This window comes from Pongo abelii, chromosome 6 (assembly GCF_028885655.2).
Source record: "Pongo abelii isolate AG06213 chromosome 6, NHGRI_mPonAbe1-v2.0_pri, whole genome shotgun sequence".
Classification (NCBI taxonomy): domain Eukaryota; kingdom Metazoa; phylum Chordata; class Mammalia; order Primates; family Hominidae; genus Pongo; species Pongo abelii.
This window is the reverse complement of record NC_071991.2, coordinates 148,539,033-148,565,342: the sequence shown is the minus strand read 5'-3', so window position 1 is coordinate 148,565,342 and position 26,310 is coordinate 148,539,033. Positions and strand designations below refer to the sequence as shown.

At 56.9% G+C, this 26,310-nt stretch overlaps 3 protein-coding genes across 16 annotated transcripts in view; 2 read left to right on the top strand and 1 right to left on the bottom strand.

Moving 5' to 3' along the window:
* The window catches only part of AGAP3 (ArfGAP with GTPase domain, ankyrin repeat and PH domain 3), a 58,295-nt gene extending 42,071 nt beyond the window's left edge, over positions 1 to 16,224 (bottom strand). For 4 of the 7 annotated variants that reach the window (XM_063726204.1, XM_063726205.1, XM_024250310.3 and 1 more), the window contains exon 1: positions 15,627 to 16,223. In XM_063726204.1, coding sequence (XP_063582274.1) covers positions 15,627 to 15,960 — 334 coding nt within the window. In that variant the 5' untranslated portion in view covers positions 15,961 to 16,223. Of the gene's footprint in view, positions 1 to 15,626 lie in introns of all 7 variants that reach the window. The other 3 variants (XM_063726203.1, XM_024250314.3, XM_024250311.3) reach the window with 2 other exon arrangements.
* Positions 16,225 to 19,148: 2,924 nt separating this feature from the next.
* Positions 19,149 to 21,759, top strand: TMUB1 (transmembrane and ubiquitin like domain containing 1). 5 transcript variants are annotated; one of them, XM_024250303.3, is made up of 3 exons: positions 19,149 to 19,393; positions 20,251 to 20,669; positions 20,944 to 21,759. In XM_024250303.3, the coding sequence occupies exons 2-3, from the start codon at positions 20,281 to 20,283 to the stop codon at positions 21,293 to 21,295; spliced, it is 741 nt and encodes a 246-aa protein (XP_024106071.1). In that variant the 5' UTR covers positions 19,149 to 19,393; positions 20,251 to 20,280; the 3' UTR covers positions 21,296 to 21,759. The 5 variants fall into 5 exon arrangements, with proteins under 5 accessions (XP_024106071.1, XP_024106072.1, XP_024106073.1 ...); XM_024250304.3 differs by lacking the exon at positions 19,149 to 19,393 and adding an exon at positions 19,531 to 20,080; XM_024250305.3 differs by lacking the exon at positions 19,149 to 19,393 and adding an exon at positions 19,538 to 19,668.
* Positions 21,760 to 21,980: 221 nt separating this feature from the next.
* On the top strand, positions 21,981 to 26,217 carry FASTK (Fas activated serine/threonine kinase). Of its 4 annotated transcripts, none has more exons than XM_009243424.4 (10): positions 21,981 to 22,160; positions 22,923 to 23,345; positions 23,819 to 23,917; positions 24,139 to 24,278; positions 24,748 to 24,961; positions 25,060 to 25,219; positions 25,439 to 25,530; positions 25,605 to 25,740; positions 25,814 to 25,928; positions 26,009 to 26,217. In XM_009243424.4, exons 1-10 carry the CDS (start codon positions 22,079 to 22,081, stop codon positions 26,114 to 26,116), a joined length of 1,569 nt encoding a protein of 522 aa, XP_009241699.1. In that variant the 5' UTR covers positions 21,981 to 22,078; the 3' UTR covers positions 26,117 to 26,217.
* The last annotated feature ends 93 nt before the right edge of the window (positions 26,218 to 26,310 follow it).

Below are 26,310 nucleotides of genomic sequence, written 5' to 3'. Positions count from 1 at the left end.
TGTCAATCTTGTGACATTTGCAGCACAAACACAAAGTGCTGGAGTGTGGGGTGGCGCGTTTGAGTAGTTTGAAAACATACTACGCCAGCGATTTTAATAATAAAAGCACTACTGTGGTGAAGCCATGTCTAGCGGTACCTACTGGGCTGCAGGCTCACCGGAGCTCTGGGCCACTGTCTTTGCGCCCCAGGCCACTGCGCAGAAACCTGCTCGCCACCCTCAGCCCATGCTCTGAGGATGCTCCTGAGTCGAGATGCTTTGCTTTTCAGTCAGCTGATTTTCCCTTGGTGCCAGGCCCGTCTCCCACTCAGAGCAAAGGGATTGCACCCTGAGGCACACCCACACGCCCCACTCCCAGCCTAAGCAGGCTGTCATCTGCACCTCTGCTTTATTTTACCCTTGCTCAAGTTTTGGGGTCACCTGAGAAGAAAGGGCTCATGGCACCACTGCCCCCAGGTTCAGAGCTCACCTCTGCCAGCCCTCACCCCCATATGACTCCCCTCACCCAGGCACACCGGCCCACCTTTGCCTTCCAGGAACAGAGAGAAGGGAGGCAGATTCTCTCTCACCCCGAGGCCTGGGCCGGGTCCGAGACCCTGGCTTCCTGCCCCATTGTACTGGCTCCCTGGGAGGTTCAGCCTATCCTGGGCCCCTCCTCTGCGGCAGAGGCCAGGTTCCCTGCTCACTTCCTCCCAGCCTCTGTACGGCTACCCAGGCGTGTGTCTCAGCCAGGCCTATGGGACTGTGGCCTCTTGGCTGTGGTGGGCACAGGGAGGGAGGCGCCCACACTCTGGGGCTTTGCTCACGGGGCGGGACACCGAGTTTCCCACAGTCTCCCAAGTCCTGGCTTCCACCCCTCGAGGGCACTCAATGCCCCACCAGCCTCTTCCCAGCCACCTGGGCACCCCTGATGAGTGCCAGCAGCTTGAGACCTTTAGGAACCCAGGCAAGAGGCTCCTACACAGACCTGATCCTGATATCCATGCCAACAGGGAGGGCATGAGTCAGAGGATACACCCGCCTCAGAAGGAGACCATCCAGCCACCATAATGGCCTGTCCCCTCCAGCCCAGGAAGAGATGGCAATGCACGGGTCCCTGCAAGCTGCTTCCTCAAGTGCCTGCCTGACAGCCATTCCCCCATCAGCCCAGGAGGGGCCCTGTGGACCCACTACAGAAGTAAGGAGGCTCCCTGGTGGCTCAAGCACTCATGGGGCCGGGCCTGGTGCTGGGCTGCGGACCCGGGGGTGGCTGGGCAGTTCCACTTGGGCTCAGGGCTCAACATCCATCAGGGAAGTGGTGAGTGATGCGGACACCAGCATTGACATGTCCCAGTGGAGGAGGTGGCGGCTGCTCCAGGCCATGTGGGACCTGAAGGAGGTTGGAACAAGCTGAGCTCCATGGGGGGCTGCAGGTGGGGCAGGCACCCACCCACCAGGCCAGGGCTGCAGGGAGAGCAGCGTCGGCCAGGCAGGGTCCTGTGATGGGGGCAAGGAGTCCTGACAGAGCCAGGTCTATTTATTATTATTATTTTATTATTATTTTTTGAGACAGTGTCTCACTCTGTCTTCCAGGCTAGAATGCAGTGGTGTAATCTCAGCTCACTGCAGCCTCAACCTCCTGGGCTCAGGCGATCCTCGCACCTCAGCCAACTGAGTAGCTGGGACTATAGGCATGCACCACCACACCCAGCTAATTCATGTATTTATTTTTGTTTTTGGTAGAGATGAGGTCTCACTGTGTTGCCTGTGCTGGTCTTGAACTCCTGGACTCAAGTGATCCTCCTGCCTTGGCCTCCCAAAGTGCTGGGACTACAGGTATGAACCACTGTGCCCGGCCTGGCCTTAATTTTTTTTTTATAAGGGTGCTAATTACTCGATAGAGAGCCAGGTCTACACCCCAGCTTGCTGAGCAAGCCTGACACTGGCATAGCTGCTGGGAGAGAGAGCACCCTTCCCATGTGAAGCGGAACGCGACACATCTCTTAGGGGCTGCTGTACGGCTCAGGACCCACACAGAGAAGTGCAGGGCACAGAGCAGGCTCAAGTGGCACCTCACACCAAGCCTCTCCCAGGCATGGAAGCCAGGAGGGTTCTTGGTGCTCCACAACCAGTCCGGGATGTGATGAGAATCTAGTAACATGGGTCCAGGACGGCATCTCCCTCCAAAACAGCACCGCGGCTGGGGGAGCACGAAATCCTCACAAGACCCTCTCGGAGTTGGGCTCCGGACACCCCATCTGAGACGCCACAAAGGGCGCACTGCAGGCAGGGGCTGCCCCCTGCAGCCTGTCCTCAGGCTCCCACAAAGCCCCGAGTCCTTCCCGACATTCACAAGAGCGGGTAGGAAGGGTCTGTCACTGACTGCTGCAGCACCGCGGGCTCTTCCTGGCACAGTCCACGAACACCTCATTTCCAGGACAGGGGGCTCTCCCTGTTTCTCAGCCAAGAAGTGGGTGGAGAGACAGGGGGCTTCCTTCTGTGCAACACAGTTTCCAAGAGTACGTGTGTGTTTACAAACTTTCTGCTATTACATATATTACTTAGTATGGGACAAACACAAACAAAAAAAAAACCTTACAAAAATGGCCCCTGCCTAAAATGCCAGGATGGGGTGAGGAAAGACTGTGGCTTTGCTGACTGAGGCCTCTGACCCACGGTCCCGAGGGAAGCCCCTAGCAGGTGGCCAAGATGCTGACTGACAGCGGCCCGGTCCCGGTCCCAGTCCCCAGGCCCACATGCACTTCATCTCATAAGAGCAGGGCCTGGGCTCCACCCTCCCACCTGGCACAGGACCCAAGGTGGGAACACGAGTACCCCTTAACATTAACACACTTTGTCACCCACCACACACAACAATAGCTGTACTTCTAGGTTTTAAGAAAACACACAGGGACAAAAAACTACTGTGAATTCAGCAAGACTTTTAAATGGATTTGTCTGCTGTCAATCACCACAGCCTAGGTGGGTGCTCGACAAAGAAGTATTTGTTATGTGACTGAGAAGGGCACGTTATTCTGATTTTTTTTTTTGTGAGATGGAGTCTCACTCTGTCACCCAGGCTGGAGTGCAGTGGCGCAATCTCGGCTCACTGCAACCTCCGCCTCCCGGGTTCACGCCATTCTCCTGCCTCAGCCTCCCGAGTAGCTGGGACTACAGGCGCCTGCCACCACGCCCGGCTAATTTTTTGTATTTTTAGTAGAGACGGGGTTTCACTGTGTTAGCCAGGATGGTCTCGATCTCCTGACCTCGTGATCTGCCTGCCTCGGCCTCCCAAAGTGCTGGGGTTACAGGCGTAAGCCACTTCGCCCAGCCCTGAATTTTTAATATAATCTTTTGAAAAGTTGAATCAGGCCGGGAACGGTGGCTCACACCTATAATCCCAGCGCTTTGGGAGGCAGAGGCAAGTGGACTGCCTGTGGTCAGGAGTTCAAGACCAGTCTGGCCAACATGGTGAAACCCTGTCTCTACTAAAAATACAAAAAAATTAGCCGGCTGTGGTGGCATGCACCTGTAATCCCAGCTACTCGGGAAGCTAAGGCAGGGGAATTGATTGAACCAAGGAGGTGGAGGTTGTTAGTGAGCCAAGACTGCACCACTGCTCTCCAGCCTGGGTGACGCAGTGAGACTCTGTCTCAAAAAAAAAAAAAAAAAAGAAAGAAAAAGAAAAAGAAAATTGAATCAAAGAGGATACACTTCAGTATTCAATTTTTACAACCAACAGGCATTTGTTATTTATTTATTTTTAAACAGGCTGGTCTTGCTTTGTCGCCCAGGCTGGAATGTAGCGGTGCGATCACGGCTCACTGCAGCCTTGACTCTGGGTTCAAGCAGTCCTCTCACCTCAGCCTCCTGAGTAGCTGGGACTATAGGCACATGCCACCACACCTGGCTAATTTTTAATTTTTTTTGTAGAGACAGCATCTCACTATATTGCCTAGGTTGGTCTCAAGTGATCTGCCTACCTTGGCCTCCCAAAGTGGCACCCAGTCCCATGTGTTATCTTTGTGTATGTGTGTGTGTGTATGCCAGGGTCTCCCTCTGTCACCCAGGCTGAAGTGCAGTGTTGCAATCTCAGCTCACCGCAACCTCTGCCTCCCAGGTCCAAGCAATTCTCCTGCCTCAGCTTCCGGAGTAGCTGGGACTGGAGGCACACGCCACCATGCCTGGCTAATTTTCATATTTTTTGTAGAGACAGGGTTTCGTCATGTTGGCCAGGCTGGTCTTGAACTCCTGACCTCAAGTGATCTGCCTGCCTCAGCCTCCCAAAGTGCTGGGATTACAGGTGTGAGCCACAGCGCTTGGTCCCATTTGTTATCTTATAGGCTATAAATCAGAGCTATTCTTCAACACCATAGCCACTGGCCTGGTACGGCCAGGGAGCACTGCAAAAATGGCCAGTCCCATGCGGAGGTGCTGGATGTCAATACCAAGTGGAGTGTGAAGACGTGGTATGAACAGAAGAACACAAAAATATCTTATTAATAGATATTTATATATTAATAGATTTCATGCTGAAATGAGAATATTTTTGATATGGTCTGGATGTGTGTCTCCTCCAAATCTCATGTTGAAATGTGATCCCCGGTGTTAGAGGTGGGGCCTGGTGGGAGGGTGTTTGGGTCATGAGGCCAGGTCCCTCATGAGTGCTGTCCCCACTGTGGCTGTTGAAGAGTGTAGCGCCCTCCCCGTCTGTCCCACTCCCACTATGTGACTTCCTATTCCTGCTTTGCCTTCTGCCACCGGTGAAAGTTCCCTGAGGCCTCCCCGGAAGCACAGCAGATGCTAGCACCACCTTCCTGCACAACCTGCTCAACTGTCAGCCAATTAAACCTCTTTTCTTTTTTTTTTTTTTTTTTTTTTTTTCTGAGACAGAGTCTCACTCTGTCGCCCAGGCACAATCTCAGCTCACTGCAACCTCCGCTTTCTGGGTTCAAGTGATTCTCCTGCCCCAGCCTCCTGAGTAGCTGGGATTACAGGTGCCCACCACCACGCCTCACTAATTTTTGTATTTTTTAGTAGAGGCGGGGTTTCACCATGTTGGCCAGGCTGATCTCAAACTCCTGACTTCAGGTGATCCGCCTGCCTCGGCTTCCCAAAGTGCTGGGATTACAGGTGTGAGCCACAGTGCCCGACTTAAACTTCTTTTCTTTACAAATTATCCAGCCTCAGATGTCTCTTTATAGCAACGTAAGAACTGACTTATACAATTTTGAATATACTAGGTTAAATAAAATATATTAAAATTAATCTCACTTTTAAAAAACCTTTTTAATATGGCTACTTGAAAATTGAAAATCAGGCCAGGCGCAGTGGCTCACTCATGCCTGTAATCCCAGCACTTTGGGAGGCCAACACAGGCAGATCACTTGAGGTCAGGAGTTCGAGACCACCCTGGCCAACATGGTGAAACCCCATCTCTACCAAAAATATAAAAGTTAGCCTGTAATCCCAGCTACTCAGGAGGCTGAGGCAAGAGAATCGCTTGAACTGGGGAGGCAGAGGTTGCACTGAGCCGAGATCGCGCCACTGCATTCCAGCATGGGTGACAGAGTGAGACTCCATCTCCAAAAAAAAAGAAAATGTAAAATCATCCGGGCACGGTGGCTCGCATCTGTAATCCCGGCACTTTGGGAGGCTGAGGCAGGCAGGTCACTTGAGCTCAAGAGTTTAAGACTAGCCTGGCCAACATGGTAAAATCCCGTCTCTACAAAAAATACAAAAATTAGCCAGACATAGTGGCATGTGCCTGTAATCCCAGCTACTTGGGAGGCTGAGGCACAAGAATTGCTTGAACTCGGGAGGCAGAGGTTGCAGTGAGCTGAGATCATACCACTGCACTCCAGCCTGGGAAACAAAGCAAGACTCTGTCTCATAAAAAAGAAAAGAAAAGAAAAGAAAATTTAGGCTGGGCGCAGTGGCTCATGTCTGTAATCCCAGCACTTTGGGAGGCTGAGGCAGGTGGATCACGAGGTCAGGAGATCGAGACCATCTTGGCTAACACGGTGAAACCTCGTCTCTACTAAAATACAAAAAATAAGCCAGGCGTGGTGGTGGACGCCTGTAGTCCCAGCTACTCGGGAGGCTGAGGCAGAAAAATGGCGTGAAACTGGGAGGCGGAGGTTGCAGTGAACCGAGATCGCACCACTGCACTCCAGCCTGGGCGACAGAGCGAGACTCCGCCTCAAAAAAAAAAAAAAAAAAAAAAGAAAGAAAAGAAAATAAAATTGAAGTTCACACGTGTGACTCGCCCATGTCTACTGCACAGTGCTGAATCAGAGAAAAAACAACAGGAAAAACATCGAAGATGACCCTGAGAGTTCACGGGAATGTGCAGGCCCTGTGACAGCCCTGCTCCCTCAGGTCCCTTCCCCTGGGCCTGGATGAGCTAGACCAACATACCCCACACTCTGCCACCCGGGCTCTCAGGCTCGGGTCCGGAAACGGTCGTTCCTGTAATCTCATGCAGCCCTCACCTCACGCATCCCCACGCAGGCGGCGATGACAGCTGAGCCTATGAGATAAGTAATGAGACAGTCGCCACCCAGCACACACATCCTCAGGGCGGCTGCTGCTCTAAAAGCTCTGCAGACGTTAACTGATTTGCTTCTCACACCCACACCATGAAACGGATGCCCATGTTTTACCAATGGCAAAGCTAAGACACAGAGTGGTTAAGGAACTCACCCAAGGTCACACAGCTCCCAAGTGGCAGGTCTGGGACTCAAATGTAGGCAGCCTGGCTCCAGAGCCCAGGTGCTTAACCTCTACTCTATTCAGGCCCTGAGAGAAGAAATGAAGGCCAGGCTTCATTCCACATCACCCAATATAGAACCATCCAGAACAATCTAGAAGCAATAATGGGGTGGCAGGGGGGTGGGGGGTGCCGCTTCAGAGTGATGGAAAGCCTCCAAAACGTTCCCAACTCTTCTCAAACAAAGGCTCTGGGGCTTGCCTTTCTGGTATCTTTTTTTTTTTTTTTTTTTTTGTACAACTGTGATTGGACAAGACATTTAGAGCATCTTTAACCAAAACATCCTCCAGGCAATCTTTTTTTTTTTTTTTTTTTTGTACAACTGTGATTGGACAAGACATTTAGAGCATCTTTAACCAAAACATCCTCCAGGCAATCTTTTTTTTTTTTTTTTTTTTTTTGTACAACTGTGATTGGACAAGACATTTAGAGCATCTTTAACCAAAACATCCTCCAGGCACAGAAGTGCCATCCACTAGTGCCTGGAAAAACCCAGGCCCAGGAAGGGGTGGGGATCCCAGCAGAAGCAGAGCAGAGATCCCTGGAGGGGACTAGACTTTTCGGTCCTCCCTCTGCCCCTGTAATGGGCTTTGATCCCACTCCAGGCGCTGGGGTTTCAGGTTTGCAAGCCATCAAAACACCAAACTGAAAAGGCTAAAGGGAAACTGCTGTAGGCAGGCACCCCTACAGCGGTAAGGAGGGGTTCTGGCAGAAAAGGAACAAGCACAAAGCCCTAAGGCACAGCCATCTGGGGCTACGGTATGGAGCGGGCACAGCCAGCCTCAGCCTCCTGGGTGGCCCAGAGGATGGCACTGTCTGCTCAGCTCAGGGCACACTGAGGCCAAAGTGCTGACTATGGGACTGAGACTGTGCCTGACTTGCAGCAAACAGAGAAATGTACATTGTAGAAAAACCTACATTAAAAGAGATTAAAACGGTCTTCAACTCAATAAGAAAAAGTAATATTGGGAGGTAGAGGCAGGAGGATCACTTGAGGCCAAGAGTTGGAGACCAGCTTGGGCAACACAGACCCTGACTCTACAAGACAATTTTAAAAATTATTAGCCAGATGTGGTGACACATGCCTGAGTCCCAGCTACTCAAGAGGCTGAGGTGGGAGGATTGCTTGAGCTTAGGAATTTGAAGTTGCAGTGAGCTACAATCGCATCACTACACTCCAGCCTGGGTGACAGACCAATATTCTGAGGAAGGGAGGAAGGGAGGAAGGGAGGAAGGGAGGGACAGAGGGAAGGAGGGAAGGGAGGGAGGAAGGGAGGGGAGGCCAGGCATGGTGGCTCACACCTGAAATGCCAGCACTTTGGGAGGTGAGACAGGAAGATCACTTGAGGCCAGGAGTTTACAACCAGCCTGGACAACATAGTGAGACCCCATTTTTACAAAAAGAAAAAGAGGAACAAACCAAGAGTAAAATGAATAAAGGATATGTACAGAATGAACAAAATGCAAATGACCCCTCAAAAATGTTTTAATATTGACTCTCACTAATAGTCAAAGTGAATCCGATAATGAAATAGCTAGTGATCAACTAGTAATCAAAGTCAAACAAAGTAAAACAACGAGAGTCATTTAGTCTTTTTTTTTTCTTACGTATCAGATGAAGAAGGGGTGCCGGGGAAGTGGGGCAGGGAACTCCAGGCTGTCTCTATGCCTGAAAATCAAATGGCCTTTCTGGAGGGCAGTGTGCCAGAGTGCCGCAAACGTCCTAAAAATGTGCCGACCCCAGAGTCTGACCGTTTTCTTCTGAAAATTTGTCCAAAAGCAATAACGAGACAAGTGTACAAGGCGGTACGTAATAAACGTAATAAACAGCATTCCCTTACACAAGATACTCTGCTGTCTTTCAGAATAATGCCTGATATTTCACCTGTGCTTATGACACGCTAGGCACTGTTCTAAGCACACCACATTGGGGGTCTCAATCCTCAGCACTACCAAGCGGCGGAGCTTTGTTATGACCCATCTCAGGTCATAAGGTGGCGCATCTCAAAGTGCTGCATGACAGAGGCAGCCTCAGAATAGATCTTAGGGACCCCAGCTCAGGTCCTCACTTGACAGACAAGACCCCTGGCCAGGCAGCCAAGCCTGGCCTGTTCCAGATACTCATGCCAGGGTCACAACTAGCTGCACAGACAACCAGAATGTGACTCTCAGAAGATGCGCCCAGAGCAGACTTGCCCCAGCTCTCACAGCCAGTTAGTGGCAGAGCAGGGACGGGAACCCAGGTATCCTGACTCCCAGCCTAGGAGCTGCCAAATACGCAAACGAACACAGGAGCCTCCTTTTGTGAATCTCTGGCTGCCCTTCTCCCAGCAAAGCATTTTCCACAACAATCCCACGTTTGCTGCGAAAGCCTAGTAACAGCAAATCCAGCAAAGAGTCGTTAATAGAAAAAAGACCAGAAGGATGCACATCCGGCTGCTCACCGCAGATCCTCCCAGGAGAGGGGAGGCCGGGCAGCCACCTTTCTACTTCTACATTTGAATGGCTTTTAACAAGCATGTATTTACTTTCATCCCTTAAACACATTAAAATGAAATTTAAATTAAATATATTTTTGGGCACGGACGTGGTGGCTCATGCCTGTAATCCCAGCACCTCGGGAGGCCGAGGTGGAAAAATTGCTTGAGTCCAGGAGTTCAAGACCAGGCTGAACAACATAGCAAGACCCCATCTCTACAAAGAATGAAAAAATTAGCTGGGTGTGCTGGTGCATATCTGCAGTCTCTGCTACCTGGGAGACTGAGGTGGAGGATCGCTTGAGCCCAAGAATTTGAGGCTACAGTGAGCTAGGACTGCACCACTGCACTTCAGCCTGGACAACAGAGGGAGACCCTGTCTCCAAAAATATATATACACACACATATACATACATGTAATACATACATACATACATATATATATATGTTTCTTGAGCAAGCATCTGTCTATTGTATGCTACATCCGTGCTACCCATGGGAGACAGACGCCTCAGAGAGCCACCATTCAATTCAGTCGAGGATTGAAGACATCCAGAAGAAAATTATAGTGGGGAGCAGAAGTCCTAATTCACCCTAAAATTATATTGTAAAGGCTTCCAAGAGTTAAACTCTGGTCCGTTTGACTCTCATAAAGTTTCCTGTAGAAGCAGCTTTTAAGGGCTGATGTGGTGTGGCCAACAAAACTTATTCAGCCCATACATGCAAGGCAAACCACAGAGACCTGGAGTTGAAGAACCAGAGAAAATCCCTGCTTCCTCCGCTCACTGCGTGGCTTCAGGAAAGTTACTTAATGTAGGTCCTAGGCTGTCTCACTTGTGAAATGGAAATACTTGCAAATCCAAAAAAGACCCTCCTCTGGGAAAATAAACTATGAGATGCAAAGTGTTGCAAAGCCTCATTCCAATCCCCAGCAGTAAGCCTGGCAGAGGGAAGAACACTCACCGGTGGAACATGCACCACCCAATCTCTGCACCCTCAAAGCAGGTGGCTGGGCTCACTCCCTTCCCCACCTCAACTCTGCGCTCCAAAATAAGCTCCCTTACCACTTGGCCTGCATGGTTTAAGTCAGCTAGGGGTCAGGAGGAAAGCATCGGATTAAACTAATTTCCAGTTACCTGCATATTAAAAAGAAACTAACACAACAGGTGGATGTTTAGGCAATGCCACACACTGACATGGGAGTTCTTACGGGGGTGTCTGTCTCCCCCCAGCCTCGGCTCTCCCAGGCTACACCTGCTTTCCAAGAAGGGTACCTCGTTCCCTCCACTTCTGGGCCAAGGATGCACTGACAGCTGGTAGGGGGCTCACAAGCACAAACGGGCGGTGTGGATGCTGGCGTGGCTCAAGCCTTGTCAAAGGCTTAAACCCTTGTGACGCCCATCTTTCGCAGAATGACGCACCAACTCCTGTGGTTTCTAGGAACACGGCAGGGTGGAAATAAATACTGGAGAAAGCATGAAATACTCCTTCACCAGGGTCCTGCCCACCTCACCCACCCATCTCCTACAACTCAACACCCGAGCTGCAGAGTCCAACTTGCCATTCCGAGAGCCACTCTATGTTCTCCTGCCTCCGTTATCTTCATCATCCTGTTTCCTCTATGTGGGAACCCTCCTGACCCCCAGGCCTGGCACACGTTTGAGGAAAGAAATAAATGATACAGGAGGATAGCCAGGTGGCACTGTAGGGACAAGGACTGCTTCATCTGTGGGGTACCACTGCTGGGGAGAGCCAGAGCTGAGACCCTGGATGGAGCAGGGTACCAGGGGTTCCCAGGAGGCCATGCAACCTGAGATCAGGCTGGACAGGTCTTCCTGTTCTGGCTTCTGACCCGGAAGAAAGAAGTCACGATGAGGTTTCCCAAGTCTCTGACCTTTGCCCTGCCCTGGTGTTCTGAAAATCTAGGTCTCCTTCTGGACTCCCAGTGCCTCTCTGGCACCTCCTACAGGCTGAGTCGTTCTCTCCGGGCGCACCAAGCCCAGACCTTCTGGCCCCTTCTCTCCCTGCCTCTCCTTTGTCTGCTTTTCACTGTGCTAGATGCAACTGGGCCACACAGTAGGAACTAAATGAATGTATCTGGAACAAATGAAGCTTTCCCTGGCTATTAGCACCCACATGGTCATGCTCTTTTTCAGAATTGCTAGAACTCTTGTGAGCAAAGTCCTGCATAAGCAACCAGGCCCCCATGAGACACTCAGTCCCTAAACCAATGAATTGCCAGAGGGGCCCGGGCTGGCTCCAGATGCATGTCCCCGGCACCCATCCCAGACGCCCCCAGTCCTCATCTTTGAAGGGAACCTCAGCAGTGTGTGGTGCAGCAGGGCCCACAGGGGAATGCAGGGCCCGGCCAGGGAGTGCCCACCCAGGAACGGTAAGGAAAACTCAAGAGAGCACCCTGGCACAAACATGGGGACCATCATGCCAGTCCTCCAGGATCAAGTCACAGGACGAACAGAAACAGACACAAACACTAAAACCCCAGGTGTGCCTAAGGGCTGCAGGCTGTAAGGGCGTATGCCGTCTTTTTTGCAGCCGTATGCCGTCTTTTTTCGAGGCGAAGTCTCGCTCTGTTGCCCGGGCTGGAGTGCAGTAGCATGATCTCGGCTCACTGCAAGCTCTGCCTCCCAGGTTCACACCATTCTCCTGCCTCAGCCTCCCGAGTAGCTGGGACTACAGGCGCCCACCACCACGCCCGGCTAATTTTTTGTATTTTTAGTAGAGACGGGGTTTCACCCTGTTAACCAGGATGGTCTCGATCTCCTGACCTCGTGATCCGCCCGCCTCGGCCTCCCAAAGTGCTGGGATTACAGGCGTGAGCCACTGCACCCGGTCTTACTCTCCCTCTGAGCTGCCACCCAACTGCAGTCACAGCTGTGGCCCCTTCTCTGTCTAGCCGAGGCTTGACCCAAACAAGAAACCCCCACATCTCTTTACCTTAGTTCCTTTAGGATGTCACCAAGCCCACAGCCCAGGGTAGGCAATCTATGAACTGAATGAAAGTGAGTGGGGTAAGGGTGACAGTGAGAATGCTCTGGTGGCCAGGCCAGGCCGGCTGGAATGCTCAAAGTAACTGTTTGAAAAAAAAAAAACCCTAGTGGGAAAACAATGGAGAAACTTGAGTAAGTCACCCAGCTGACAAAGCCCAGCTCCAGCACACACAATAGTAGCCATATGGCACACACACACCTAATAGTCAGGTCCACTTCCACTTCCAGGCGGGAGCTCCTCTGGAACTGCCAGCGGGGATCCCAGGCCCTCCGGGAGCCCCTGCTCCTCCCCTGTGCCGGGCCCTCACCTGCACACACCTACTGGGACCAGCAGGTCCTGGAAAGATCCCGGGCTGCTTTGGGGCTCCTGGCTAGCTTGGTACAATATCCTGCGCTCCACGTGCCCAGTGTCCCCATTTGGACTGAGGCCCTGGTTCTCCTGCATCCCTCTTTCTAGGACTCAGCCACGAAACCCAAGCTGTCAGGGAGCGCTCACTGCAGGTGAGCGCCAAGCCGGAAGCGGGCTCCTGTTGAAGGCCCATACTCTCCCTGGCTGTATCTGCTTGGCTCCCTCCCTTCTCTGAGCCTCAGTTTCCCCACTAGTGAGGTGAAGGTGGCTCAGAGGCTCTGCACATAGTGAGCCCTCCAGCTCTCCCTCCCAGCTGAAGGCTGTACTTCTTCCACTCCCTAAGGCCAAGTAATGGGCAGGTTTTCTCTTTCCTTGGCCTCTGGTGGGAAAGGAACTTTTCAAAATGGTCTCCCTCCCCTCAAATCCTGTCCTGAAACACAGGAAAGCCAAACATCCCCTGCTTCCTCCTGCCCTGGACACGGGGTCAGAAGTGACTGTGAGTGGCAGAGAGACTACAGGAGGCCCAAGTGCCCACTGCACTTCCTCAGAGCCAAATGGATCCTGACCGCAGGTCCCACGTCACCTTCAGAGCTGGGACAAACAAACCCTTCACCGAAGTCTAAACAGAGTGAGGGAGGCTTTGTTATACACTTGGAACATGCCGCCCCTTTCCACGGAGAGGCTTACCCCCAGGAAACACAGGACCCAGCTCCCAGCTGACACTGTGTTTATATAACAGCCCAGGTCTGTTCAGCCCTGGGGCTGGGGGTGGAGGGCTCCCTCTCAGTCCAGCCTCAGACTGTGCTCGGAAACGCCCAGGGAGTCTGAGCCTCTCCCTCCTCGCCGAAAGAAGGTGGGGACGCCGCTTCGCAGGACAGAAGCAATATGGTTTGGCAGATGGAGAGGAGTTCTATCGCAGGAAGGATATAGGGCAGAAATTGGAGAAGGAGTGGTTTTTTTTCTTTTCAAGACTGCCTACAGCAGAAAAGTGGGAACGCAAGAGGGGTGAGGTGGATAAAGATGACGGTGCCAGGAGAGGCTGGGCAGCGGGGAGGGAGGGAGAGCAGGGCAGCAGGGCCCAGGAGTGGGAACAGCAGGGCTGAGAACGGATGTGTGAGCCACGGCTGGGTCGGTCTGGTGACAATGAGACACCGGCTCCCAGGATTTCACGAGGGTGAGGCCAAGCTTCCAGGCCTAGTAGACGGAACCATGGGGTATTTCCAAACCGCAATGGAGAAGTCGGTCAGGGGAGGGCTCTAGGAGGGGAAATTCTGCCTGTTGTGTTAAATTTAAGATCAGGCAAAAAACTCAAGGGCACCCCAGGAATCAGCCTTCACATCACAAAAGATGCTCAACCAGAGGCTCCCCTGAGCTGGGGAGGAGGGGTCGCTGCTCATCAAGCTGGAGCCAGGGGAGCCCGGAAACCTCTCCCTGCTCTGGGAAAAGCTCGGAAGCAGATGTGCCCCCACCCTCCTGTGGCCGGCCCACGAGGCTTGTCGCCCTCCAGAAGGAGCTGGGGGAAGGTAAGCTTGGAGCAAATCAGGAATGTCTTTACTTCCTCCAAGGACAGTGAAGCTGCAGCAACGATGTCTCTCCCGCCTCCACCCTCTTCAGATCTAAGACGAAAAATTGGTCATCTCCTGTCTTTGGGGCCCAGGGCTCGCACAAATGCCACCTCCTAGTCCCCAGCCACAGCAGTGATTCAGGCCATTTACTCAGATCTACGTTAATGAGTTTTTTCTGTCACCTAATTAGTTCACAGAGAACTCAGCCTTGAGAGGAAAGAAATAAGAACGGGTTGGGAAAAGGCAGAAGGAAGTCAGACTGTCATGTCACAACAAAAGATAGAACCCAGCACCACATGGTGTCCCCCCAGACCCAATACTCCTTCCCCAGCTATGGGGACCTCTGAAAGCAGAAAGGGAGGTGTTCAGGTGCACTATCCCCCAGAACCTCAGGCAAGCAGATGAAGCTGGGAGTGGGGCACTAACCTTAAGGCCCAAGTCAGGGACAGGCCCCTGCCCATAACTCCATGTTATCGCAAAAGGCCTTGGCTCTCACTGCATTTCCACTGAGGCCAAACCCACCACCTGCCGGTGGGCGTCCCCTTTCAAACAGAGCTGGGGGAGGAAGCAGATGGCCCAGGGCGAGGCCCATCTGTCCGTGCCCGCTCGAAGGTCACCATGCCACTGGGGTGCCTGCGGGTGCCTCCAGCACCCACCACACCAGGGCTTGCAAGGCATCTGCCAGCAGCGTGCCACCACTTCCTGTGCCCTCAGCGGTCGAAAGTCCACGGCCTAAGGGCCCAGAGAAAAAAGCGCTAGGCAGCGCAGTGGCCGGGGTTTCCGGTCCCCGACTCCGGGTGCGGTGTCCCTGGAGGTCAGTCAGCGCCCGGCTGCCCCGCAGCTGCCTCCAGACCGAGGAGCCGCGGATCTCCGTCGCGCTCATGACCCGGCCAAAGCGCGGATGGACCTGCCGGCGCCTCCCACGCGGTCGCTGAGCCTCAGCCCAGCGCCAGGCCCGGCCCGCGCCCGCTTGGCCGCCGCGCGTAGGGGGTGTGCGTCGGGAGAGGGCGCCGCGGCGAGCGCCACCCTCTGGGCCTGCGGGCGCTGAGCCCGGGAAGGCTGCCATCCACTAACGCGAGGCTCCGATCCCCCGCCCCACTGCGGAGCAGGGCCCGGGCAACGGCTAAGAAGCCTCCCCGGTCACGACCCCACCTCCCGGCAGCTGAAGCCCTCTGCCGCGCCCATCTTCCCCGGCCAGGCCAGGACAGATCCGGTCCAGGCCCCCCCAAGCGACACCACCTTCGCGCCCTGGAGCACAGTCAGCAGAAAACCCCCAACCCCAAAGTGTCCCCGAACGAGATATGGCGAAGCTGCCCGCCAGTTCTGCAGCACAGATCGGCAAACCTCGTGGCCTGCTCCTCAAGCGCGCAAGGACCCCCGACAGGGAGAGCACGGCCAGGCACGGCCTGTGGAGCCCTCAGCCGGCGCCGGAGAGGCCACCGCGGCCCGGCTCCCGCAGCCCCCGGCTCCGCTCACCCTCGATGGAGATGACGTGCTCCCGGATCTGGTTCTGCAGCGCCAAATCCTCGATGCGCTCGATCAGGTCGTAGATGGCGTAGATATTGGGATGCACGGACTCGAAGCGCTGGATCTCGGCCCGGATGGCCGCGGAGTTGGAGAGCGCGAACTGCTGGGGGGGCCCGCCGGCCAGCTGCTGCGAGGGGCCGCCGCCGCCCCCGGCCCCGGGCCCCGCGCCGCCGAACTGCCCGCCGCCCCCCGCGCTGCCGCCGCCGCCGCCGCCGCCGCCCCCCGGAGCCGCCAGGCTCTGCTGCTGCTGCGGGCTCTGCCCCCCGCCCGCCTGGAAGTTCATGGCTTCGGAGCCGTGGGGCCCGAGGCGGGCCTGGGGCGGCGCGGCGGAGGCGGCAGCGGCGAGCGGGCGCGCGGGGCTGGCGGGGCCGGGACTACTGGGCTGGCGGCGCGGGGCTAGCGCATGGAGCCGGGGGCCGGGGGCCGGAGGCCGAGGCCAGGAGGCGCCGCCGCGCACGCTGTGGCCGCCGCTGCCGAGCGCTTCCCAGCGCCGTGATCCCGCTGCCTTGGAGCAGCCTCCAGCGGCAACAACAACGGGACCGGGAGCGCGCGGCCCGGGCCCTCCCCCCGCGTCATGCGCACGCACCGCCGCCCCCGCCGGCTCCGGCACACGCAGCCCGAGCCCCCCTCCCCGCCGCCCCCGCCCCTCCTGCGCGCCGGCCCGGGCGCCCCCGCCCCTCGCTCGCTCTCTGGCTCTGCAGCCTCCACCCCCGAGCCGCGCGCTCCAGCCCAGGCGCCCCGGCCCCTCCCACTCAGCCTCGGCCCTTCCGCCTCCTCACCAGCCCCCACCCGCATTGCCTCGAGGGCCACCCTCGCGGAGGAGACAGCTGCCCTGGTCTCCTCCCGCGCCCGGCTGTCGCTTTCGCCTCCCTGCGCTGATCTGGGCGGGGTGTCGGATCTCTAGGCAATGCCCAAACAGTGCCCTGCGCCTGAGGGTGCTGCTGACCGAGGCTGATTGGCCGAGGAGTCCGCCCAGGCCCAGCTGCTCCTCGCTTACAGCGTCCCGCCTTCAGTGCGGCATAGGCTCCCCTGTCCCCAGGCTCCGAGGTCAGCCCTAGAGAACACCCTGCTGCCGGAGTTTTCTCCCTGGCTCCCTGCCCAGGCTCTCCACTGCCGGCTGCAGCTCAGAGGCTGGGATGGGTTCTGGGCTGCTATTTCCAGTTCTCCCTGAGCGCTTCATCATCATCATCGGCAGGCCCCTGGAAATGACACTTTGAACAAACTCGTCCCTACTCTTACCTCCCTGTGATCGGCCTCTCCTAAAAGACCCTCCCCCTGCCAGACTTGGGAGATTAGCTAAATGCTACCCGACCCCATTGGTACACAGAGGAAGAAGAGGGAGGGATGAAATATTATATGCCTTTCTCCCCTACTCATCCCATTGGAGAGACCAACTAAAGCCCACGTGGCTCTCAATTTTTCTTGTCCTCACCCCTTGTCCATCCTGTCCTTTCACTCCCTCTAGGGCCAGGGAGCTCCCTGAAATGTCCCAGTTCCTCTGCAGTCCCATTGCCACAGTGGGCTGCAGTTCTGTTAGCCCCCTCCCCCCCCCCACCAACACACACACGTTTCCTAAAACCTACAAGAGGTGACATTTGCAGAGCAGTGGCCGCAGCCAATAAATCTGCCAGAGATGTTGCAGGGTATCTGCTAGCCCCAGATATCCTAGGGCATCAGTGACACACATCGTCCTTCTTACACACACTTCCACTTCCCCGGCCAAGCTGGATCTTTTCCCAGCATGAAGCTGTCCACTGTTTGATTACCCACACAACTCAGCCCCAGTACCAACCCAGTCACTATTCCCGAGTTCCTTGTACCTTCCAAAGCACCTGGTGCAAGCTAATCAACACACAGGGTCTCTTAAGCTCCTGAGGAACCTGTGTTTCTATCTCCCTGCATAACCTTAAGGATATCTTGTGCCCTCTCTGGGTTTCATCTGCAAAATATAGTGGTTGAACAGAAAACCTAGTTCTAATGTTGTATAATTCTAAAAGTAACATCCAACATCTCTTTTAGATGCTTAATTAGAATTGACAGCAGGAAGTAGCACCAGGTATACCTCCCAAGAGAGACACTATGAGCAAAGAGCTCCTCAAATGTGTTGCCCCAGCAACTAGCACACACCTGTTATAGCACTGATGGGCTGTTCACACGTCTAGCTCTTCTACTAGTATGTGGAGCCACATGAGGGCAGGAAGAGGGTCTGATTCACCATTTTATTCCCAGTATCTTTCACAATTCCTGGGATATAGTGTGTGTGTGTGTGTGTGTGTGTGTGTGTGTGTGTACATGTGTGTGTAATTTTTTTTGAGACGGAGTCTCACTCTGTCACCCAGGCTGGAGTGCAGTGGCTCGATCTCAGCTCACTGCAACCTACACCTCCCGCGTTCAAGTGATTCTTCTGCCTCAGCCTCCCGAGGAGCTGGGATTACAGGCGCCCGCCACCACGCCCAACTAATTTTTGTATTATTATTATTATTTTTAGTAGAGACAGGGTTTTACCATGTTGGCCAGGCTGGTCTCAAACTCCTGAACTCAGTGATCTGCCTGCCTCGGCCTCCCAAAGTGCCAGAATTACAGGCGTGAGCCACTGCGCCTGGCCACGGTATATCTTTTAAAAAATATGATAGTAGAATAAATGAATGAACAGGAGGGATGGAACTAGAGATAGGTTAGTTCTGTATGGTATCAATCTAGACTGACATTCCTAAGGCAATATTTGGGCCACTTGCTCCCACAGTAGGCAAGAACTATGGGAAGACTAGGATAGATTATTTTAAATCAAGACCGGCCTGTAAAAACCAGGATGTGAGATCTCTGTGGCTACAGGAGCCCAGAGGGAAAAATCCAGATATCCACAGGCCTGGGATTCAATACCATCCACACAGTAACACAGCAAAGACCCGATTCCTGAGACCAGGTTTGGGTGGAGGTGAGCGAATAGCTACTGTGTGACATGTACCTTAGTTTTTACACTTTTTAATAAAACATCTAATTTTTTCCTTATGATTGACTTACGACGTATGTTTTAGAAAGGAAAAAATTAATGTTCAGAGAGATTCAATAACCCACCCAAGGTCATATAGCTGAGAAGCACAGGATAAGGGATCAGGATTTGTGCCAGGTTCCAAGGTCTATGCTTCTTCCACAGTCCTGAAGGGGCTGTGGAGTCCTGAAGGTGGAGGAAAGGGGCAGCCCTGAGGATGGGTATCCCTAGCCAGCCTGGTAGGGCAGCCCATGGAGATTGGGCTCTGGGCTGAAGAATTAATTTTGGTGGCCAAAGTGCCCTCTGGCGTCCACTCTAACATATGGGTAGGGGCCACCTGAGTTCCTCAGAGCCTTCCTCACTGCATCACGAACACGGGTGCTCTGACGTGCTCCAGCTGACGTCGGTGTCTGGTGTGATAGATGCCCTGGCTGTTGGCAGGGGAGGGGGCGGATCCTGCTGCCGCCCAAACCTCTAGGGGGTAGCACAACCCCCAAAACCGCCCCCGTCGGCCCCTTCGCGATCTGCAGGCGCAGAGAACCGCGGTGGAGCCCCGCACGTGGGTCCGCAGGGCGGAGGGCGGGGACAGCGCGGCGCCGGACTACAAGTTCCACAATGCCCCGGGCCGCGGCGGCAGGGAAGGAGGGGTGCTTCAGGTGCCTGCGACCTCCGCGCCTCCTGCCCGGAAGTGCCCGAGGGGCCGCGATGGAGCTGGGGGAGCCGGGCGGTAAGTCCCCGCGCCGTGACCGCGCCCACCCCGCCCCCCAGGGCCCCGGTCGGGCCCCGCCCGCCCTGCCCGGGATCGCCGTGCCCTCCTGCGGCTCCGGGGGGGCGGGAAGGTGGGAGGGGTGATGAGGGGTGGGGGTGGGGAACGTGAAGTCTCGGATTCCAGGCGGGATCTGGGGTCTGGCAGCCCGCGGGGCTTGGAGAGACTTCCAGAGGAGGCGCAGAGTTAGGCCTCCGCGGAGTGGGGTTGAGGGGACCTGGAGGGGGCCGAGCTGGGTGGGTGGTGACGCTCGGTGGCTCCAGATTGCCCAGGGGCGGAGTTTGACGTTTGCTGTGGGGGAAGCCTGGGAAGCAGTCCTGTGCCGCGGGTGGGGTTTAGGTGAACCGTAACGCGGGGGGCGGGGGGTGGGGGCACAGAGGCTCTACCCCCACCTCGGAGAAACTTTAGCAACGGAGTAGATGAGCCTGGGGTGAAGTCGGTGAAGGAGTAGACACACTGGGGTGAAGTGGGCAGGAGGACAGATACGCTTGGGGGTGAAGTTTGGTTGGGGTGAAGTTTAGGAGAGGCGTTGCTTAGGCCCTTACCTTGGGATAGGGTTTGGGTGAGTTGGGAGCTGGCTGAAGACCTCGAGCTCAGATGACAGAAAGTTAGGACTTGGGATTCGGCGATGGGAAAGGGCATCCGGAGGCAAGTTTGGGGAGCCTGGGAGGCAGAGCAGCCGGTACCCTGGGGTGGGTGAGGGGAGGGAGGCTGAGGACGGTGGGAGCGTCGCGGTGGGGTGAGGGCAGGACCCTGTGGAGGTTCCAGGGCTCCTGGCCAGGGGGCCCGGGCCTCACGGGTTCTTTGTGCCTCTCCAGCTCGGTAGCGCGGCGGGCAAGGCAGGCGCCATGACCCTGATTGAAGGGGTGGGTGATGAGGTGACCGTCCTTTTCTCGGTGCTTGCCTGCCTTCTGGTGCTGGCCCTCGCCTGGGTCTCAACGCACACCGCTGAGGGCGGGGACCCACTGCCCCAGCCGTCAGGGACCCCAACGCCATCCCAGCCCAGCGCAGCTATGGCAGCTACCGACAGCATGAGAGGGGAGGCCCCAGGGGCAGAGACCCCCAGCCTGAGACACAGAGGTCAAGCTGCACAGCCAGAGCCCAGCACGGGGTTCACAGCAACACCGCCAGCCCCGGGGTCCCCGCAGGAGCCCCTCGTGCTACGGCTGAAATTCCTCAATGATTCAGAGCAGGTGGCCAGGGCCTGGCCCCACGACACTATTGGCTCCTTGAAAAGGTAAGTAGGTCAAGAGGCAGAAGCAATGCTAAAGACAGGGGTTGGGGGAGTGGTCACAGAAGACCCCCGGAAACACCTAAGACCCAGCCCTCCTTTATACTGGAGGCGCTGAGCGCCCCAGATCACAACTGCACTTGTTCCCCTGGCAGACGGCCCCTCCCAGGCCAGGGCCGGTGTGGTGTGGAGGGCAGGCGGAGGGTGGGAGTGCTGTTCCGGGGCCAGGGACTAGGATTGCCTGAGGCCTGCTCTCTTACCCAGGTCCCTCTCTCCTCAGGACCCAGTTTCCCGGCCGGGAACAGCAGGTGCGACTCATCTACCAAGGGCAGCTGCTAGGCGACGACACCCAGACCCTGGGCAGCCTTCACCTCCCTCCCAACTGCGTTCTCCACTGCCACGTGTCCACGAGAGTCGGTCCCCCAAATCCCCCCTGCCCGCCGGGGTCCGAGCCCGGCCCCTCCGGGCTGGAAATCGGCAGCCTGCTGCTGCCCCTGCTGCTCCTGCTGCTGCTGCTGCTCTGGTACTGCCAGATCCAGTACCGGCCCTTCTTTCCCCTGACCGCCACTCTGGGCCTGGCCGGCTTCACCCTGCTCCTCAGTCTCCTGGCCTTTGCCATGTACCGCCCGTAGTGCCTCCGCGGGCGCTTGGCAGAGTCGCCGGCCCCTCCGGACCTTGCTCCCCGCGCCGCGGCGGGAGCTGCTGCCTGCCCAGGCCCGCCTCTCCGGCCTGCCTCTTCCCGCTGCCCTGGAGCCCAGCCCTGCGCCGCAGAGGACTCCGGGGGCTGGCGGTGGCCCCGCCCTGCGACCGCCGGGGCTCGGGGCCACCTCCCGGGGCTGCTGGCCCTCAACCCGCACTGGGAATGGGCTCCTCGGGATCGGGCATCTGCTGTCGCTGCCTCGGCCCCGGGCAGAGCCGGGCCACCCCCGGGGCCCGTCTTAGTGTTCTGCCGGAGGACCCAGCCGCCTCCAATCCCTGACAGCTCCTTGGGCTGAGCTGGGGACGCCAGGACGGTGGGAGGCTGGTGAAGGGGAGCGGGGAGGGGCAGAGGAGTTCCCCGGAACCTGCGCAGATTAAAGTAACTGTGAAGTTTTCACTCTTCCAGTGTGTCTGAGTGTGTGCCGGCTGGCGGGCGGGGAGTCCTCGCCCCTTGGGAGAGAAGGGCACGGACTGCGCCCTGGGCTCTGGCCCACAGCCTTCCCTTCTCCCCAGCGTTCTGCTCTGGCTTTGGCGCCGGCCTCCGTGGCCCCGCCCCCGGCGCCGTGCGCGCACTTCTCGCGGGCGGGGCTCGCGGCTCCCTGGCTCGCAGTGCCTGCCGGGAGCCACGTCTCCGAAGGCCGATAGCTGCTTCGGGATTGGCGTCCGGGCGGCTATCTAGGGGCTGCTGGGAAGATGGCGGACTCGGTGGCCAGCCGATGAGGAGGCCGCGGGGGGAACCCGGCCCCCGGGCCCCGAGACCGACTGAGGGAGCGACCTGCGCAGGGCCCGGGGAGTCATGTAGGGGTGGCGCCTGCGGGGAGGGCTGCGGGAGGGCAGCGGGAGCTGGTGTTAGCGGCAGCGGCCACGGTCTCCTGGCGTCCCTGGGCCGGGGTGGGTGTGGGGGCCCCCGACTCCGCCGACTCCGCGCCATCGCAAAGCGGTGCACTCGGGCTCCACGCGCGCCCTGCGAGGTGGGCGCTGCGTTTTCATTTCACGGGTGAGGAGACTTAGAGAGACGAAGCCACTTGTCCAAGGTCACGCCGCTGGTGAGTGGGAGCGCCCAGCATGGAACCCAGCACCGTCCAGCCGCGGAGCCCGCGTTCCACCCTCTGTGCCGCCGCCGCCTCCTGTGGGAGAGGGAGGTGGTCGGGAGAGTGCACGCCGGTGCCGCCTGGGCTCCAGACTGGGCGCGACCACTAACCGGGTTAATGACCTCGGGCTTAACTTAACCCCTTCGCTGCTCTGGGCCTGCATTTCTCCACCGGTGAAATGAGGTAATGCCAGCCCTGCCTACTCTTCATGGGCGTGTAAGGAGCATCAGAGATGGTGTATGTGGAACTGCTTTGCAAGTAGTGCTGCGCTGAGCGCACTGAGGATTATGATTGCTGTTCCAAAGGCGTGGAAGGAGGCAGAGGGGCGGGGTGGGGAAGAGGCCCAGAGCAGTCACACAGGCTTGCTCTGACCACAGGCCCCCTAAATGAGGAGTGAGGTAAGGAGTAGGTAGCAGGTCTTTCTCCCCTTTGGAGAAAACCTCACCCCCTTTTTTGGGCTGCCCCTCAGGGTCTCCATCACCCAACTCCATGCTTCGAGTCCTGCTCTCTGCTCAGACCTCCCCTGCTCGGCTGTCTGGCCTGCTGCTGATCCCTCCAGTACAGCCCTGCTGTTTGGGACCCAGCAAATGGGGGGACCGGCCTCTTGGAGGAGGCCCCAGTGCAGGTCCTGTGCAAGGACTGCAGCGGCTTCTGGAACAGGCGAAGAGCCCTGGGGAGCTGCTGCGCTGGCTGGGCCAGAACCCCAGCAAGGTGCGCGCCCACCACTACTCGGTGGCGCTTCGTCGTCTGGGCCAGCTCTTGGGGTCTCGGCCACGGCCCCCTCCTGTGGAGCAGGTCACACTGCAGGACTTGAGTCAGCTCATCATCCGAAACTGCCCCTCCTTTGACATTCACACCATCCACGTGTGTCTGCACCTTGCAGTCTTACTTGGTGAGGAGGGGCTTGAGGTGGGCGCCTGGGGGGCTAGGTGTTAATGAAGAATAGGGAGAACAGTAGAGGACCACGGACAGAGACCCAGCCTCTCAGGCGTTTGCCCAGGAACGCTTGCTCCTGCTCCCGTCCTATGTCTGCGGCAGACATCATGAGTCGAACGCACTCCTTCCAGCCTCACTAGGGTGCCACCCCAAATTCCTGCTAATAGAGTGCCCTAGGAAGCCAATTTGTCACAATTGGTACGAGATGAAAGTCTATTTGCCGTCTTTGTATGTACTCCCTACAGACCGTTTTGATACCTCATAGCCACATGATACTTTACATTTCTCTAGTGTTTGTACTTAAACGCTAGCACACCTTCCCACTCAGGAAACGGAGAGGAGAAAGGTGGAGAATTCACCAAGTAACCCCATGATAAGAACAGCAGCACAGCTCTGTTACCAGGCTGCCTTTTACCTCTCCCCCCTCAGGCTTTCCATCTGATGGTCCCCTGGTGTGTGCCCTGGAACAGGAGCGAAGGCTCCGCGTCCCTCCGAAGCCACCTCCCCCTTTGCAGCCCCTTCTCCGAGGTGGGCAAGGGTTGGAAGCTGCTCTAAGCTGCCCCCGTTTTCTGCGGTATCCACGGCAGCATCTGATCAGCAGCCTGGCAGGTGCTGGAGGGGGTTAAAATCAGAAGGGGGTGGGGAGGGTTGACAGGAGGAGGAAGGTGGGCTCAGCTGGCTGGATTGAGGTGGAACTGAGCCAGCTGGAGGTCCGGCCGAGGCCCAGCGTGACAGGCTGTTCTTCACAGAGGCAAGGCCAGAGGAACTGACTCCCCACGTGATGGTGCTCCTGGCCCAGCACCTGGCCCGGCACCGGTTGCGGGAGCCCCAGCTTCTGGAAGCCATTGCCCACTTCCTGGTGGTTCAGGAAACCCAGCTCAGCAGCAAGGTGGGCTTGCCACCCACCCTCCAGTGCATCTCTGTCATTCTCAGGGACCTTTGTCAGGCCCAGCGCCCCGTGCAGCTCGGCTATCCTTTTCCTGAAGCAGACACACCCTCTCTGTCCCCTGGGCCCTGCATCTTTTCCTACACCCTTTCTGTGGCTTGCCCACCTCCTGTCACCAGCATGCATTCCTGGAACTCTGCAGTTTCCTAAAGCAGTCTTAGCAGCATCCTAGCTCCACCCATCCCTCTCGAAGTCTTCAGGGCCAGACCCCACAGTGATGTCCCCTCTGCCTGTCTGGTGATCAGTCACATGCCGCTCGTGACTGCTTTGCTGTTGAACTGTGAGGCCGGAGGGACTGTCCTGTCTATAGCAGTGTTACAAACTTGAGGGTTAAGCCTCTCTAAGGCTTAGCTTATAAAAGATGACTGCAGAAATACTTCACACTGGGTAATGAACTGCTCTTCCTCCACAGGTGGTACAGAAGTTGGTCCTGCCCTTTGGGCGGCTGAACTACCTGCCCCTGGAACAGCAGTTTATGCCCTGCCTTGAGAGGATCCTGGCTCGGGAAGCAGGGGTGGCACCCCTGGCTACAGTCAACATCTTGATGTCACTGTGCCAACTGCGGTGCCTGCCCTTCAGAGCCCTGCACTTTGTTTTTTCCCCTGGCTTCATCAACTACATCAGTGGTACGCAGCCAGGATGGCTGGCTGGGCCCCTGAGGGCTGGAGAGGCAGGGGAGCAGGGTGGCCTGCAGCCCGGAGCCCCAGTCCCCGCCTCCCCACAGGCACCCCTCATGCTCTGATTGTGCGTCGCTACCTCTCCCTGCTGGACACGGCCGTGGAGCTGGAGCTCCCAGGATACCGGGGTCCCCGCCTTCCCCGAAGGCAGCAAGTGCCCATCTTTCCCCAGCCTCTCATCACCGACCGTGCCCGCTGCAAGTACAGGTGGATGGGGCAGCCTGGGGCAAGGGGAGGGGCCGGCCTGGGACCAGCAGAGTGGAAAAGCCAGAGGGACCATGAAGCGCCAAAGCTAAGGAGCTCTCGGCCACCATAAAACTGGGCCCTGAAGCAGCAGAGGGCTTTGCCCAGCGTGGTGGCACTAGACTGGGACAGACTAGGATGAGGTGCCGGGCCCTTCCTGCTACTGGTGTCCTTTCTCCTCAGTCACAAGGACATAGTAGCTGAGGGGTTGCGCCAGCTGCTGGGGGAGGAGAAATACCGCCAGGACCTGACTGTGCCTCCAGGCTACTGCACAGGTGAGCAAGGGGCAGGCGGCAGGCCCAGGGAGACGGAGCCCTGGCTAAGGCCGCCGGCCCTGCTCCCCCTCCAGACTTCCTGCTGTGCGTCAGCAGCTCTGGTGCTGTGCTTCCCGTGAGGACCCAGGACCCCTTCCTGCCATACCCACCAAGGTCCTGCCCACAGGGCCAGGCCGCCTCTAGCCCCACTACTCGAGACCCTGCCCAGAGGTAAGGGAGGCAGGGTGGGGGAGCCCTGGCCACCTTGCCCGCCATGCCCTGAGCCACATCCCTCCCCCTGCAGGGTGGTGCTGGTGTTGCGGGAACGCTGGCATTTCTGCCGGGACGGCAGGGTGCTGCTGGGCTCGAGAGCCCTGAGGGAGCGGCACCTAGGCCTGATGGGCTACCAGCTCCTGCCGGTGAGTGGCCCTGGCCTGGCCCGTGGCGTATCCTCACTCCGGGCCTGCGGGTAACCTGCCGCCATCTCCTCTCCCCACAGCTACCCTTCGAGGAACTGGAGTCCCAGAGAGGCCTGCCCCAGCTCAAGAGCTACCTGAGGCAGAAGCTCCAGGCCCTGGGCCTGCGCTGGGGGCCTGAAGGGGGCTGAGGGGATGATGTGGGGTTCAGGATGGCCCCCCCATGGGGGGTGGATGATTTGCACTTTGGTTCCCTATGTTTTGATTTCTCATTAAAGTTCCTTTCCTTCCCCGTTGTGAATCTCAGTTTTGGGATGGGGAGCAGAGCTGGGTCCCCCGCCTCTTCCATTCATGCCCCCCCATACAAAGACAAAAGGCCACAGAT

Excerpts from the sequence above, each read along its gene's own strand:
- TMUB1 (XM_024250303.3), top strand. The coding sequence starts at position 20,281 with ATGACCCTGATTGAAGGGGTGGGTGATGAGGTGACCGTCCTTTTCTCG. Across the intron at positions 20,670-20,943 it reads ACTATTGGCTCCTTGAAAAG|GACCCAGTTTCCCGGCCGGG; the intron begins GTAAGTAGGTCA and ends CTCTCTCCTCAG.
- FASTK (XM_009243424.4), top strand. The coding sequence starts at position 22,079 with ATGAGGAGGCCGCGGGGGGAACCCGGCCCCCGGGCCCCGAGACCGACT. Across the intron at positions 22,161-22,922 it reads CGCAGGGCCCGGGGAGTCAT|GGTCTCCATCACCCAACTCC; the intron begins GTAGGGGTGGCG and ends GCTGCCCCTCAG. Across the intron at positions 25,741-25,813 it reads ACTCGAGACCCTGCCCAGAG|GGTGGTGCTGGTGTTGCGGG; the intron begins GTAAGGGAGGCA and ends CTCCCCCTGCAG.